The sequence below is a fragment of the Capricornis sumatraensis genome, chromosome 1 (assembly GCF_032405125.1).
Source record: "Capricornis sumatraensis isolate serow.1 chromosome 1, serow.2, whole genome shotgun sequence".
NCBI classification, from domain to species: Eukaryota; Metazoa; Chordata; class Mammalia; order Artiodactyla; family Bovidae; genus Capricornis; species Capricornis sumatraensis.
The window spans coordinates 4663793-4680133 of NC_091069.1; the positions used below are offsets into that span (position 1 = coordinate 4663793).

General features: G+C 52.6%; 1 protein-coding gene across 1 annotated transcript in view; it reads right to left on the reverse strand.

Moving 5' to 3' along the window:
• The window catches only part of NTNG2 (netrin G2), a 65570-nt gene that overhangs the window by 12818 nt on the left and 36411 nt on the right, over window positions 1-16341 (reverse strand). The window contains exon 3 of the mRNA XM_068979114.1: window positions 1389-1561. Coding sequence (XP_068835215.1) covers window positions 1389-1561 — 173 coding nt within the window. The remainder of the gene's footprint in view (window positions 1-1388; window positions 1562-16341) is intronic.

Genomic DNA, 16341 nt, shown 5'->3' on the forward strand with positions numbered 1-16341 from the left:
AAGGGGGGACCCCGTAGCATTTGGTGCTATGCAGTGCCTGTAAATGTCCTGTACACACTGAGACATTTACGAGGGATGGTGCTGCTCCTCATGGTCAGCCTGGAGGGAGGGGTCCCCACCCACTCCTCCCTGACACCCTGTGGGCCTTCTCTCCTGCCTGGGGGTCACGAAGGGGAAGGTCAGTGAGAAGGATGCTGAGTCAGCTCATCTTAGGTTCCCAGCAGGAGGCAGGCATGCTAGAGGGTCTTGATGACAAGGCCTGGCATTTGGGAGTTTGGTTAAAAAGGGTGTGCCCATGTGTGCACATGTGTGTGCATGTGTGTCAGTGCGTGCATGCATGTTTGTGTGCACACCTTTTTGCAAGTGTGTGCATGTGTTCACAAATGTGTTCAGTGTGTGCATGTTTGTGTGCACACCTTTGTGTACCTGCGCATGAGCTTACAAATGTATCTGTGCATGCACGTGTGCATGTTTGTGTCTGTGTTCATATGTGAGTGCATGTGTGCATGTTTGTGTGTGCACACCCGTGTGTGCACACGTGCATGTTTATGTGCACACCTTTGTGTGTGTTCATGTGAGTCTGCATGCATGTATGCATGTTCATGTGTGCACATCTCTGTGTGAGTGTGGGCATGTGTGCACACTCCTGTGTGTGCATGCATGCGTGTTTGTGTGCACACCTTTGTGTACCTGTGCATGAGCTTACAAATGTATCTGTGCATGCACGTGTGCATGTTTGTGTGTGTGTTCACATGTGCGTGCATGTGTGCATGTTTGTATGTGCACACACGGGTGTGCACACATGCATGTTTGTGTGCACACCTTTGTGTGTGTGTTCATGTGAGTCTGCATGCATGTATGCATGTTCATGTGTGCACATCTCTGTGTGAGTGTGGGCATGTGTTCACACGTGTCAGCATGTGCACATGTGCATGTTTGTGTGTGCACACTCCTGTGCATGCATGCATGCATATTTGTGTGCACACCTTTGTGTGTGTGCACATGTGAGTCTGCATGCATGTATGCATGTTCACGTGCGCACATACCTGTGTGAGTGTGGGCATGTGTTAACACGTGTCAGCGTGTGCACATGTGCATGTTTGTGTGTGCATATCTTTGGGAGTGTGTGCATGTGTTCACATGCATCCGTGCATGCATGTGTGCATGTTTGTGTGTGCAAATCTATGTGTGAATGTGTGCGTATGTTCACACGTGTGTCTGTGCATGCATGCTTGTGTGCACACCTTTGTGCAAGTGTGTGTGCATGCATGTTCGTGATGAGATCCGCAGCTCCTGAGGCTGAAGGTTGGGGGAGCCCATGGCCTTGCTGTTCTGAGGTGGGGAGGGGTGGGGGGTGCCCGAGTGCAACGGCCAGTCTGTGTACGCACACGCGTTGGGAGAGCCGTGGGGCAGCGGCAGGTAGGAGCCGGCGCGCCAGGACCGCGTGCGGAAGCTCCTCTTGCACTTGCCGCAGTCGGGGCCCGTGGTGTTGTGCTCACACTCGCACTGCAGGCTGCCCTCGCGCACGGAGCACAGGTTGGCATGCAGGTTGCACTTGCACCTGGGGGGACATGGAGGGGGCAAGGCATCAGTGAGCGTGTAAGGGAGCTGTTCCGGCTCCCTGGAGGGCTGGGAGAGTGTCAGGGGTGGCCGGGAAGGGACCCTTGAGGCCACCTGTCCAACCTGCCGAGACTCTCCTTTGGGACAAGTACCCCTGAGGCACCATTCTGAGTCCTTCCAGAAAGAGGTGCCCCTGGCTCCTGCCTCTCACGGGGTTGTCCCAGATGCTGTATTTTTAGTAACACAGCTTTCGATTGCCGTGGCTCTCAACCATGGTGGTTGACAGGTAGCAAGAGTTACCTGTCCCTGGTTGCATGGACCTGGCCTTGGCCTCAAGTGGCATCCCCACTCTTGGCTGTGGCCCACACCCGTGCCCTAGAGGGCAGAAAGAAGCCCTGATTCCCAAAACCCTGTCAATTCATCCATACATGTATTATTCATTCATTCATTCAAATATTTATAGGCAACTCATCATTCTGAAATCAGTAAATAAAGGAAAAGAATCAAGCATTTTTCTTGCATGTCCTATATAAAGTGTACCTTTAGGTAACCAACAGTTGATGAGGGGATGTTTCTTTTTATAGAAGCAGTCCAGCTGCTAATTGAAGAAGGAAAGATAGAATTAGAAAGTCATCATGCAGCATCCCCTACTGAATGGATGGCTGTGAGCACAGAGCAGCAACAGAGACGTCCAGAGAAAAACTTCCCAGTGGGAGGGTACAGCCCACCCTGAAGCAGCCTTGTCAAGACAAATCGAACTTGAATCTGATCGACGCTCTGGATCAAAGATTCTGGATCAGCTATGAACTCATTAGGGAAGACAGAGGACAGAGAAACATACTAAACACCACCAGGGGGGAATGCAGTCAGCAAAATCCAGAAGTGATGACATAGCTTGTAGGACCGATGAACTGCAAGGGGGGTCAAAACTTGATACAGAGGAAAGAGGAACCCAGATCAAGAAAAACCTCAAGGGCAAAGCAACCAAGGGCAGGACTGGACCTCATCTGGGCCTTGGTTCAAACAACCCCTAAACTCCTATAAACAAAGCATATTTGTGAGACAGTTTGAACACTAACTACATTTGGTGATATTAAATTGTGTGTTAGTTGCTCAGTCGTGTCCAACTCTGCGACACCATGGACTGTAGCCCACCAGGTTCCTCTGTCCATGGAATTCTCCAGGCAAGAATACCAGAGTGGGTAGCCATTCCCCTCTCCAGGAGATCTTCTTGACCCAGGGATCAAACCTGGGTCTCCTGCATTGCAGGTGGGTTCTTTACCATCTGAGCCACCAGGGAAGCCCAATGTTAAATTAATGTTTATTAACTGCAGTGATGGTATTGTGATTATGTTTTTAAAAGCCCTTATCTCTAGAGACACACAAATATTTACAGTTGAAGTGATCTGATGGCTGGGATCTGCTTCAGAATAACACAGAAAGGGAGAACATGGGGAGAGATGCAGACAAAACGAGAAAGGCTATGAGTTAACTGCTGAAGTTGGGTGACAGGTATGTGGCAGTTCACTACAGTAGATTCTATTTTTGTATGCATGTTGGAAAACCTCTGTAATAAAAGAGAGAGAAAGAGTGCTCTACATTCTGATATGGGAAGATTTCCAAGATATATTGTCAATATTTGTAAAAAGCAGAATAACATGTTTGGTAGAATTTTCTTTTTATTAAAATAAGCAAAGAAAAATATTTATAGGGCACCTGTTATGTGCCAGACTCTGAGCTGGGAATGGTAAGTACAATGGTTGATAAAGCAGATGGGGTCCTTATTCTGATGGAGCATGGCGTCCAGCAGGGAGACAAGGAAAAAAAATCAGCGGTGGGGGAAGGGCAGGGAGTTGATTAATAGGTGGAGCCCAAGGGATTTGAAAGGCAGTGGAGTGATCAGTATGACACTGTCATGGTGGACCCATGACGGTATGCATTTGTCAAAACCCGCAGAACCCAGACAGCATCAAGACAGAGCCTTAACGTCAGCTGGACTTGAGTTGACGACAACGTATCAGTATCGGTTCATCAACTGTAACCAAGGCATCATAGGAAAGCAAGATGTTAATAACCTAGGTATTAGGAGTCCTCTGTGCAATCCACTCAATTTTCTGTAAACCTAAAACTCCACAAAGACCTAATCTTAAAACAATAATCACGCAAATCTTTTTAATTAAACATCAATGTCAGCTGTCATCGGTGCCCATGTGTTCTACAAAGGAGAGGGGATCGTAGGGTCTCAGTCTGAGTGGGGAGCAGGATAGGCTTCCAGGAAGAACAATTTAAATCTGAGACCTGCAAGAGCATCAAGAGTTACTCAGGCAAAGAGGCGAGAACCTTCTGGAGGAGACAAGAACACGAGGGAAGACATCCCTGGGCCAAGAAGAGCTCAACCAATGAGGCCTGAGATGAGATGAGATGGAAGAGGGGAGGAGGTGGCCAGACCTGACAGGGAGGCTGGATTCTGTTCTGGAAGCCCTGGGAAGGTCAGAGGTGTCCTGCTCTGGCTTGCATTTTATATGTCATCGTGGCGGCTCCATGAAGGATGCTTTGTCTGGGAGACCAGAGCCCGGGCGTGGTGGGGTGGGGGGCGGCAGGGAGGAAGCCGTGCCCGGCTGGCAGCAGAGGGCAGTGGCCTGGACGAGGGTAGAGGCACCTGCATCCCACCAGTGATGCCCAGAGTGGGCAACATTCCCCAGCACTGGCTCCCAGCGTCTCTAAGACTGTTTGCTGAAAGCTTACCCAGCATTTCTCCTTCAGCTCATGATTCCCCCTCCTCTTCACACCTCGCCTCCCACTCAGCGACGCTCCTCCTGGATGGAGTGTCCCCCGCTTAGCCTCTGCTTATCCACATGATGAATATTTAACTTCCTGTGTCTTCCCGCCTCATAAATCTGTCCTGCCAGACCCTTCTTCCTGGCTCTCACTGCCCCCACCCACTCCAACCCTCCTTGTCTCCATCTGACTGGGGCACCGCTGTGAGGGTGCCCTTCCAGGGCAAGGATCCCAAACCAGGGGGAGCTGCTTGCCAGGTCTCTAGCAGCCCTGCAGCTCTGAGTTAACCTGCTGCCTGCTGCTTCGGAAGTGTCAGAGCTGCCTTTTGTAATAAATATATTTTTTAATTTTAATAATTTTCTGTTGATACGTTGCATTTTCATTTTAATTCAGTTCAAGAACTTTTTCTTTTTTGGACTGCACAGCGGGACGAATCTTAGTTCCTGGACCAGGGATTGAACTCGTACACCCCACTGCCAGTGGAAGCTCAGAGTCTTAACCACTGGACCACCAGACAAGTCCCCACCTTCCTTCTTATAACTTCTCTCTGACATCAGATCATCTTGCAGGATGGTTATGGAAATTAGATACAGCCAAGCTATGGGGTATTATAAAGCCATTAAATATTTCTTTCCTGGTGGCTCAGTGGTAAAGAATCTGCCTGCATTGTGGAGACCTGGGTTCGATCCCTGGGTCAAGAAGATCCCCTGGAGAAGAAAATGGCAACCCACTCCAGTATTCTTGCCTGGGAAATCCCATGAACAGAGGAGCCTGGTAGGCTATAGTTCATGAGGTCACAAAATAGTCAGACGTGACTTAGCGACTAAACATTTTGTTGTCAGAGGCTATTTCAAGCCCTGGGAAATGTTCCTAATACAAATGAAAAGACCAAAACTAGTGAGTGTTTGCTGTGTGCCAACGGGCATCTCATTTGGCCTCTGAATGGCTACCAGAGCTGGTATCACTGTCACCTTCGCTTTAAAGATGAGGAAACGGAGGCTCAGAGAGATTAAGCATCTTGCCCAGAGTCACACGGCTGCCCAAAACTGACCGGGACTGGAACTCAGAGATATCCAGCTCTGGAGTCCAAGAGGTGAATATGGGTTAGAATATGGATTGTAAAAGAGTAGGACACCAACCGTATGTATTATAGTGCTATGGACCGAACTGTGTCACTCTCAAATTTATACGTTGAAACCCTAACACTCAATGCAACTGTATTTGGAGACAGAGTCCTTGGACTTCCCTATAGCTCAGATGGTAAAGCGTCTGCTGGCAGTGCAGGAGACCCAAGTTCAATCCCTGGGTCGGGAAGATCTCCTGGAGAAGGAAATGGCAACCCATCTCCAGTATTCTTGGGAAATCCCATGGATGGAGGAGCCTGGTAGGCTACAGTCCATGGGGTCGCAAAGAGTAAAGACACGACAGAGCAAGTCATGTCTGACAGAGTCCTTGGAGGGGAAATTAAAGTTAAATGAGGTCAGAAGGGTGGGGCCCTAATCGCATAGGGTTAGTGCCCTTATAAGAGGAGCAACAGACCCCAGAACTCTCTCTATCATGTGAGGACACAGTGATAAGTAGACCATCCGCAAGCCAGAAAGAGGGGTCTCACCAGAAACTGACCCTGCCAGCATCTTGATATTGGACATCTAACCTGCAAACTTGTGAGGGAATAAATGAATGTTTGTAGTTAAAGCCCCACACTCTGTGGGACTCCATTATGGCGGCCCAAACAGATTACTATCAGACTACGGGCTTCCCAGGTGGCATGAATGGTAAAGCACCCACCTGCCAATGCAGGAGACTAAGAGATTTGGGTGTGGTCCCTGGGTGGGGAAGACCCCCTGGAGGAGGGCATAGCAACCCACTCCAGTATTCTTGCCTGGAAAACCCCATGGACAGAGCAGCCTGGTGGGCTATAGTCCATAGGGTCACAAAGAGTGGGACATGACTGAGGTGACTTAGCATGCACACACTCATCGGACTATAGTTAGCTCCTGATTGCGTGTGACTTCACACCTGGAACGCCAGCAGACAACGCATCTCGGTACTCGTGCGGCTGTCTAGGGAGGGAGGGGATGGGACTGCACATGATTTCCTTCCTTCCGTGTCACTTTGCGTGTCTCCAACATCCTCTACAGTGAGCAGGTCACTTTGGTGAGCAGGAAACAGATGAGATTTGAAACCTGAAGTCAGGCTGGTTCCTGAGCTCACACAGGTCTTTCCTCTCAGGAGGAGAAGCAGGTCTATCAGGGTCCTGTTTGGGAAGCCATCGCTTCACGTGATGCTCATGACTCTCAGTGCCCGGGTCCACAGACATCCGCTGAATTCTCTGGACTAGAATTCTGATGCATCAGCTGGCGCGAAAGACTATGCTGTTTTAACTTCATGTTCCTTGCACCCTGGCCCTGTCAGGTTTTACTGCAGCACAAAGCTGAAATACACGGAGCTTGAGAAAGTCTGTTCCCTGTTTCTCTGGAGCTCCAATCTACTACCACATGAGTACTGTGGGCCTACTATATGCTAGGTTCTGGGAAAGGCACAAAGAGGGTTGGGCAGGCCCCAGTTGGCACTGGGGACCCTTCTTCCTGGAAACATTAGACCCAAAGATGGTTCATGGCAAAGAAAGATTCTGTGTTTGAATCTTATTGATCAACACATATGATACTCCCCTAACGCTGTCCTTCCCGCTCCCTGATTGGCCCCTCCGCCCAGGGCTTCCCTGGTGGCTCAGACAGTAAAGAAACTGTTCTGCCTGCAATGTAAGAGACCCGGGTTTGATCCGTGGGTTGGGAAGTTCTCCTGCTGGAGGAAATGGCTACCTACTCCAGTATTCTTGCCTGGGAAATCCCATGGACAGAGGAGCCTGGAGGGCTACAGTCTATGGGGTCACAAAGAGCTGGACATGATTGAGTGACTAACACTTTCACTTTTTCACCCAGAGTCCTAGTGTACGTTAGCACATCAAAGGCTCTGACAAGTCCTGCAGGAAAGAAACCTGCTGACATTGTCTAACTAAAGTTTGCAAAACACATTTGGCCTCGGAAGGTTTTAATTTTTTTCATCTGAATTCCTATTTAACATCTCATGGAGCTAGCTGGACAGGAACACCCCAGCTGTGTGGAATGTACACCATGCCTCTGGCCCGAAGATCAGATATTTTTAGATATCAGCTACAGAGAGAAAAGATTGCCATCTTAACTTTGGGTGATCACACTGACCTTGGCTTGTTAAAAATTTGTTAAAGGGCAGCTGAATCTGAGAAATGTATTGTAACTACGATAGATGAGAGTCACAGAATGTGAGAGCTGGGCAGGCCTGGCAGGGGTGAGAGGTACAGGCAGGGAGAAGCCTGTCCAAGGTCATGCAGTTTAAAGGCCACTCCGGATCCAAACCCAGACATTTCTCCCTGACCCCGGCTCTGCCCCGCCCCACGCTGGCCATCCCCTCCCACCATCTTCATCTCCCAGAGGGTGTCTTGGCTTCTCTGCCTCCCTGGTTGAGCCCTGGAATGAGTATGGAGAGAAGTTCCGTGCTGGGCAGGGCTGCCAGGAGGAGCCCACACGGCGTGGGGCAAGGTCCACCAGGACTGGCATGGAAAGAGAGCCCAGTCAGTGGAGCTGCTTCTCAGCCTTCCTGACCTGTGCAGGGAGCTCGGGTGAGGCTGCCTGTGTGCGTGTGCGTGTGCGTGTGTGTGTGTGTGTGTGTGCACGCGTGCGCACACATGTGTGTGGGGCTTCACCTTTCTGGCTCTCTCTGTGTCCCTCTATGTCTCTCCACGTCTCTGTCTCTCGCTGTCTCTGTCCACCACGGTTCCGACCCCACTTTCCTCTGGACCTCTGCACATCCTGTCCTTCTGCTGGGTGCACTGCCAGGCTCTGCTCCTTTCTCCTAAAGCTAACATCTAATGAGAGTGTCAAGTTCAAGGCCCAATGCCCCTTCTGCAGGCAGGCCTTTCATGATCCTGCCTCTGTCAGCCCCTGCTACTCTTCCTTTGCCCCAATGTTGATTGTGATCAGCGTCATCTCCCAAAGTGGACCACGCGAGATGGCTGGGAGAGGTGTGAGTATGAACTGCAGAACAGTTTAATAGTTTTTGTTTAGTTTTTATTACACAGCTCCCCTGATAGCTCAACTGGTAAAGAATCTGCCTGCGATGCAGGAGACCTGGGTTCGATCCCTGGGTTGGGAAGATCCCGTGGAGAAGGGATAGGTTGCTCATTCTATTATTCTGGGGCTTATCTTGTGGCTCAGTTGGTAAAGAATCCACCTGCAGTGTGGGAGACCTGGGTTCGATCCCTGGGTTGGGAAGACCCTCTGGAGAAGGGAAAGGCTACCCACTCCCGTATTCTGGCCTGGAGAATTCCATGGACTGTATAGTCCCTGGGGTTGCAAAGAGTCGGACACGACTGAGCGACTTTCACTTTGATTACACAGTAATTTTTTAAGAGATAAATTCACCAAACTCGGGAATCTCAGAAATGTTATTGTCTAAGTGAGGCCAAAATTTAAAAGTGTATTCATTAAAAAAAAATCAGTAAGTAAACAAATCATTTGAGATATCCTTATGCTAAAGACTAATATTAGAACTCAACCTCATGCCATCAACAAAACTTAACTCAAAATTGATCAAAGACCTATATGTAAGAGCTAAAATTAGATAACTGAAAAAGAAACAGGGGTAAATCTTTGAGACGTTGGATTAAACAATGGTTTCTTACACGTGACACCAAAAGTACAAGCCACAGAAGAAAAAATAGAGACCCTGGGCTTCATCAAAATTACATACTTTTGTGTTTCAGGGGGAAGCCATCAGGAAAGTGAAAAGACACAGAGTGGGAGGAAAATCTTGCATTATTAACTGAATCCCTGTGAAAACCCGGAAGGCATCACTCTTCCCATTCTATAGGTGAGGAAGTGAGACTGTGGTAGGTCAAGTGCCACAAGTCACCCCAGGCCTCTAGGTGGAAGAGGGTGGATTTGAACCCAGAACTGTTGGGTGCAATACTCGGGTTTCATCTCCACTCTCCTCCCCGTGTCTCTCAGCACTCCCCTTACCTTGATTCCACCTGGATGATGAAGGCCGGGGGGAGGGCTGCTGGGCTGATCCTCCCAAGCCCATCACCGATTCTGAGGCCCAGCCTTGGCCAAGGAAACGCAGGAGAAAGAAACTGCCTTTCCTGCCTCTGTCCCAACACCAGCCGCTGCCTACATCTGGAGCGAGGCAGGTGGTCCAGACTCCTGGCTGCCCCTCTGGCCCAGACATTTCTCCTGCATCCATGGGATCAATTTTCCCAAGGAATTGCTTTCTGAATTTGACCTTTGAGAGCCATCAGTCTCACCAGAAAGCCATCGCCTGAGCCACCTGACCCCGCTACACAGCACTTCTCGGCTCATCCATCAGGAAGCATTATTTAATAATGAACAAAAGGGACAGGGCAAGGCCGGCCAGCCCACGGGACCTGCCCCTGGCCAGCAGTGCCCCCTCCACCCCATCCCGCCCATCAGGATCTGCTGCCCATCCCATCACAGAATGCCAGGGCTCTGACCCTGCGGACGGCGGCAGGGGTGGATTGGTAAGAAAGGGGGTGGGGGAGGGGCAGAGGTGCTGAGTCAGCAGCCAGAGCGCCAAGCCGATTCCCTGCTCCGGTTTCGCCCAGGTGACCTTGAGCAAGTCACTTCTCCCCGCCTCAGACCTTCCAACTGCAAACGGAAGGGCTGAGTTACATCTTAGCTTTTCGACTTTTCTAATATTCAGTTGTTCGCGGGCCTAACATACTGTTGAGTTATCTGGCACACAGTGGGCTCTAATCAAGAGGGGCTGAATGACGGAGGAAGAAAGGATGGGAGGGGGCAGATGCTGCACAGAAGCTCTCTGCACAACACCTCGCGTGGAAGGCCAGGCAGCGCCTTGGCTGGAGCAGCGTGGGGGCGGGCAGCCAGCCTCAGGGTCTTCGTCTCCTGGTAAACTGGGGACTTGACGGCTCCCATAGGGCCGCGCATGAGAGGATGAGGATGGGCTGGCATGGGGGCAGTGCTCAGCACAGGGTCAGGCGCATAGCCAGCCTTCCATACACGCCAGCTGTGTTGCCCTTGTAATGGCCCACAAGTGGTATCAGTGAGAATCTGTGGATTCCTAGGAACAAAGACTGTCCTTATCTGACAGGTGCCCAGCCCCATGGGACAGTTCCCCTCATCCGAGCTGCCTTGCCAGCACCCTACCCTAGACCCCCTCTTGGCAGCCAGCACAAATGCCCCCCATCAGTTGACTTGTTCTCTGGGTCCCTGGGGGGCGGCAACCACTGGAAGACTGGGGGCTTAGAGAATAGCATTCTGAAGGGACTGCTCTGCAACAAGACCCCACATCGCAACAAAGAGTAGACCCCACTCACCACAACCAGAGAAAGCCCGTGCACAGCAACGAAGACCCAGAGTGGCCAAAAAAAGTTAATCTTTACCCTATACTGTGGTCTGTTCATTGCAACAGCATTGTGCCTGCAAAAAAGTACAGCTTTTAACTAAAGAGATGCTACATTTTGAAAAATGCCAGCCCTCATCTGCGCCTTTGGTGAGTCACAGTAGTAAGATCACAGACCGATGCTCACCACAACAAATGTAATAATAAGAAAAGTTTGAGATACCACAAGAATTACCAAACCGTGACTCAGAGACCTGAAGTGAGCAAGGAAGTGAAAGTCGCTCAGTCGTGTCCTGCTCTTTGCGATCCCACGGACTTCTCCAGGACAGAATACTGGAGTGGGCAGCCTTTCCCTTCTCCAGGGGATCTCCCCAACCCAGGGATCGAACCAGGGTCTCCTGCATTGCAGGCGGGTTCTTTACCAGCTGAGCTACCAGGGAAGCCCTAAAAACGGTGTGGGAAAACCAGCACCAACTGACTTGCTTGATGCAGAGCTGCCACGAACCTTCAATTTGTGAAAACACAGTATCTTCGAAGTTCAATAAAGCAAGAGCAATAAAACAAGCTTTGCCCGCATGTCCCTTGAAATAATTGGGACGTGTTTGCACTAAAAACACTATTAATACTTGTGGCTTATCTGAAATTCAGGTTTGGCCCCGCAGCCTGCATTCATCTGGCAGCTCCACCTGCCACCCCTGCTCACCCTCATGGTGAACGCCGGCCCTCCGCCCAACCCCCGATCCCTTTCAAGGCCTGGCCTGAGACGTCTCTGCCCACCCACCCACCGCAAGCTGGTCCGGCTGCCTGCCCGCCCGCCCTCCAGAGAGGGGGGCACAGCTGCCTCCCCGCCTAAGTCCCTAAGTCCTTTCTTGTTCTTCAGTTGATGAGTCCCTAACGAGCCCCAGGGGAGGGCCAGGAGGGACCGGAGGCAGGGTTGAGCCTCACCTCCTGGAGCAGGCCATCACACACAACCCAAGTTCTCAGGGAAACGTGCCCTGCTCTTGCCAGGAGGAGACTGACACGCGGACTTCACCCCATCCCGTCCACCCGCTGGGCCTGGCTGGGGGCCTGACAGCCGCTCAAAGCACGAAGCTCTCGTCAGGACGGCAGGGGCACCAGCCCGTGCCAGGCGCCAGTGCGCCCTGCCCTGCAGGGAGGGGCAGGCAGTGCCCGGGAGCTGCTGGCGGGAGCGCCATCTGGACACGGGCCTGGCACTGGGGCTCCATGAAAATCGTGAGCTGGGCCCTCCCCTTCTCAGGGTGAGAGAAGCTGGGGGTTTGGAGAGCCTCCCAGACAGGAGGGCGGAGGAATGTAGGTCAACTCCTGGCTGCCGGAAAGACCGGAAAGAGTGATGTCATTGGTTTCTGGGGGAAAGAGGGGGAAGCGGTGAGTTTGGGTGAACAAGAGATCTGGGTGCTTGGAAGTGGGAGGGGAGGAGGGGGTGGGGCTGGCCCCCCTCAACCATCAACCCTGCCGGGATTTCAGGGCACTCACGGGGGTGGCCAGGTCGGGGGCACACAGGAGAGCCCAGGACCCCAGGGGGTTCTTGGTAATTGCTCCCCTCTGCCTGGCACCTCCCCCACTTCTTTTACCACTTGTCCGAACGTCATTGCATATGGAGCCTTCTGGGGAAGGATGGGCGTATTTCTGACACCTTGAAGGCTAGAGTTGCTAGAAACAAACTTCTATTTTAAAGCCACCAGCAGTGTCTTCCCGTTTCTCCTGCCAGAGAGAGCATTTATCTCTGGGGAAAGACTGTTCTTTTGTTTGGGGAGAAAGATTGCAGTGGGCTGCTGGGTGTACAGGGACGCAAACCCCATGCCTCCGCTGGCCTAGAGACGTTAGCAGGTGAGGGTGGACACGTGGGGGAGAAGGCTGACCCCGAGAAGGGCACGCCCCTCGTGGAAGGGCTCATGCATCTGGGGTTGGGGGCCTGGACCCCAAGGAGGAATGGAAGGCCATGGGAGGGGGCAGGGGGCTCATGAGAGACATGGTCCAGGGGCTGTCCCTCCCAGGCAGCAGGTGGCCCAGGCCAACAGCCAGATCTCGGGGTCATTGCTGGCTAACGGCCATTCTTTGAAGTGTCCCCTTTGTACATGACCATTCTCACTGACTCGCCCCTAGTGATGGATCCCTGTGGCCTGGGGGTGTCAGACCTTTAGGGGGTTAAGGGAGAGACTGTGGTCTTGGCTGGTACACACCAGCAGGGGAGAGACTGGCATGCATCAAGGAAGCAGGAAATTGTCAGGAGAAATGCCTGGAGAGGATGGATCAAGAGGGGATGAGGGGGAGCTTCCCGCTGGTCCAGTGGTTAAGCCTCCATGCTTCCAATGCAAGGGGTGAGAGTCGGATCCCTAGTAGGGGAACTAAGGCCCCACATACTGCACAGTGCGGCCAAGAAATAAAAATAAAATAGGGAATTCCCTGGCAGTCCAGTGGCTACGATTCCATGCTCTCACTCTTAAGGGCCTGGGTTCAATTCCTGGTTGGGGAACTAAGATCCTACAAGCCAAACAGTATGACGGCCAAAATATAAAATACAAGAGGTGATGAGTGATGAGGATAGCTGGGGATCCCTGGTAAGGGATACTGGACTCAGAATTTGTGGAGTGCGAGCAGGAAGAGGGCTCCTAGATGCCAGAGAACTTGAGCCATCTGGGTCAAAAAAGTGCGAGTCAGGGCCTGAGACCCCGAGAAGAGGGGGACTGAGTGCCGAGCTGCAGGGCGTGGGTGTGCGAGACCTCGGCTGCCTGGTGTGACCCGGCGCTCTCAGGGCGATGTGGATAAATGCTGGCTGCTGGGTCTCCTGGTACGCAGTCAGGCCTGCAATCAAATTCATTGGCCAAATCTGATTTGGGCTTCTGTGCAAAGTCCTTTTGTATTAAGTGCTTTAACGGACATCACCTCCTCCAGTCCACTGATAAATCCTATTACCCATTATTAGGCCAGAGGCAGCTCCGACCAGCAGGAAGCTGAGAGAAGGGTGCTGGGGGAACTCGGGCATGTGGCTTGGGGGAGACACGGTGTGTGTGTGTGTGACCGGGCTGGACTAAAGCAACATCATCTCTTCGCCTGTGGGAGAGCCCAGCAGCCCGGAGGGAAGGGCCAGACCTGGTGGGGGGAGAGGAGAAACATGAGGCGCGCTGGGTGTGCTGTGGAAGCAGGGGGCTGGAGGGACGGGGTGGGTGTCCGCAAGCCCACTGGCTTTGTTGCCTCACGTCCTGGCTCCCAGATTCCAGATGCACCCCTCTCTGAAAGAATTACTGATGGTAAGGCCCATCTGTTTGTGTAAGTAAGTTTACTCGTTCATGAATGAACTACCCAAATACACAGCCCGGTTCCTGGGTCCTCGGTGCTGGCCTTACAGTCTTACAGGTCGGGAACACAGACCCAGACCCTGTTCTTGCAGAGCTCAGAGCTCGGGGTGGGGAAGGGGACACAGCTGGGTGTAAGCGTGGCTGCAGCTGGGATAGCACAGTGGTACAGCTGCTCTTCTAGAAAGCCTGAGAAGGGGACACAGAGGAGGGCCACCCAGATCCCAGCCTCTGGGGGCCCCAGAGAGGTGCTCTCTGAGCCAAACCCTGAGGAATGAGGAGTCTGCCAGACAGCAGGGGTGAGGGTGGGCAGGCTGTGTCCCAGGAAGAAGAAACAGCTCAGAGGCAAGTCAGAGGGACCCCGCTGCGGGCAGGGGGCTGATCTGCCAGAATGCAGAACCCAGCACGCCCAGGGAGGTGGGAAGAAGGGTCTGTGGCCCATGGGAACGGAGTTTCTAAGGTCAACGGGGAACCACTGAAGGGCGCTGTTCTGGGAAGTGGTGTAACTGCGTTTGGGTTTGGAGAAAACCTCTGCGTGGAAGGGGGTGGGCCAGTCATTTCCCCAGGCAAGATCCTGATGGAGGGTGTGTCCCTCTCTGGGGGGCAGGGGTGGTGATGGGTCCAGGTAAGAAATGCTCAGGCTGACGGGCTGGGGGAGGGCTGGGTAGGAATCCAGAGGTGGTCACACTGGTCAGAATGGCCGTCATCAAAAAGTCTCTAAGTAACAAATGCTGGAGAGGGTGTGGAGAAAAGGGAACCCTCCTACACTGCTGGGGGGAATGTAAGTTGGTGGAGTCACTATGGAAAACAGTATGAAGGGTCCTCAGAAAGCTAAAAATAGAGCTACCATATGAGCCAGCAATCCCACTCCTGGGCATACACCCAGGTGAAACTGTAAGTCAAGAAGATACACGCAGTGTTTACAGCAGCTAAGACACGGGACAACATAAACGTCCGTCGACAGAGGGACGGACGAAGGCGACGTGGCGGATGTTCACAGCGGAGCACTGCCCGCAGAGAAGAGGAGCGAAATCACGCCACGCGCGGCACGGATGGACCTAGGGATGATCGCTCTAAGTAAGCGAGCCAGGAGGAGAAAGACAAACACCAGATGAGACCGCTTATACGCGGAATCTAAAGCATGACGCACACGAACGCGTCTATGACACCGAACCAGGCTCACAGGCAGAGAGAACGGACTTGTTGCCAAAGGGGAGGGGCTTAGGGGAAGATGCAGGAGGAGGCTGGGGTGAGCAGATGTAAGCTTTTATATATAGGCTGGATAAACCACAAGCACCTACCGTACAGCACAGGGGACCACATTCAGTATCCTATGAGAAACTCTAAATAGCCTATGAGAAACCGTAATGAGAAAGAACACACTTAAAACGTGTATACTGACGCCTAACTGAACCGCGTTGCCGTACACTAGCAATCAGCACACTGTAGATCAACTATACTTCAATGAATAAAAAAGGGGGTGGGATCCAGAGGTAGGCATTTCCCCAGAGTGGAAGGAGGCAACTGCAAATGGGGGGAGAGGCCCCCCAGACTCCCCAAGGCCGGAGCAGGCCGGCCGAGGCTCCTTGATGACCCTGGGCTGCTGAGAAAGCCCCAGCTCCGTCCTCCGGGTCGGCTTCTGTGAGCCGGGGTGCGTGGCGGCGGTGGGGCGTGTGATGGGTCTGTGGCTGATGCTTGCGGAAGCAGATTCCCGTGTGTAGGCGGGGCTGCACATGTGTGCGGCCTGGAGGGGTACATACAAGGGAGCACCAGTGAGTCTGAAGCGTGCTTGATGTGGGCGGGTGTGCCAGTGAGCCTTCAAAATGCGCCCCCCGCCAGGCTCCCTCTGCTAAGGGGTGGAGAGGCGGCCAAGCCAGGGCGGCGGCGGAACAGGACCTCGCAATTAGCCTGCAATTGACCTGCCTCTTCCCCAGCTGGATTTCCCCTGCCCAGCCCTGTCTGTCCGGCCCACGCCTCATTAGCCCCGGATACAGCTACATAGATCCTGCGGACCACCAGGCTGCGGGCGGGGCACAGGAGCCTGCCTGGTCCTCCACACTCCCTGAGATGCTATTGGCACTAATGCTCTTCCAAGGTCACTACCTCTAACATGAAAATAAGTTTCTCTTTCCTGCACATCCAATGACTCATGAAGCGGGCGGGGCAGAGAGCCAGACAGGAGCAGAGATCCAGGGATTCATCTTGGCTGCAGCGGGTCCTCCACATGAGTGATGTATCCGTAGAAAGGGGGTTTGGTTCCCCTGACCACGTA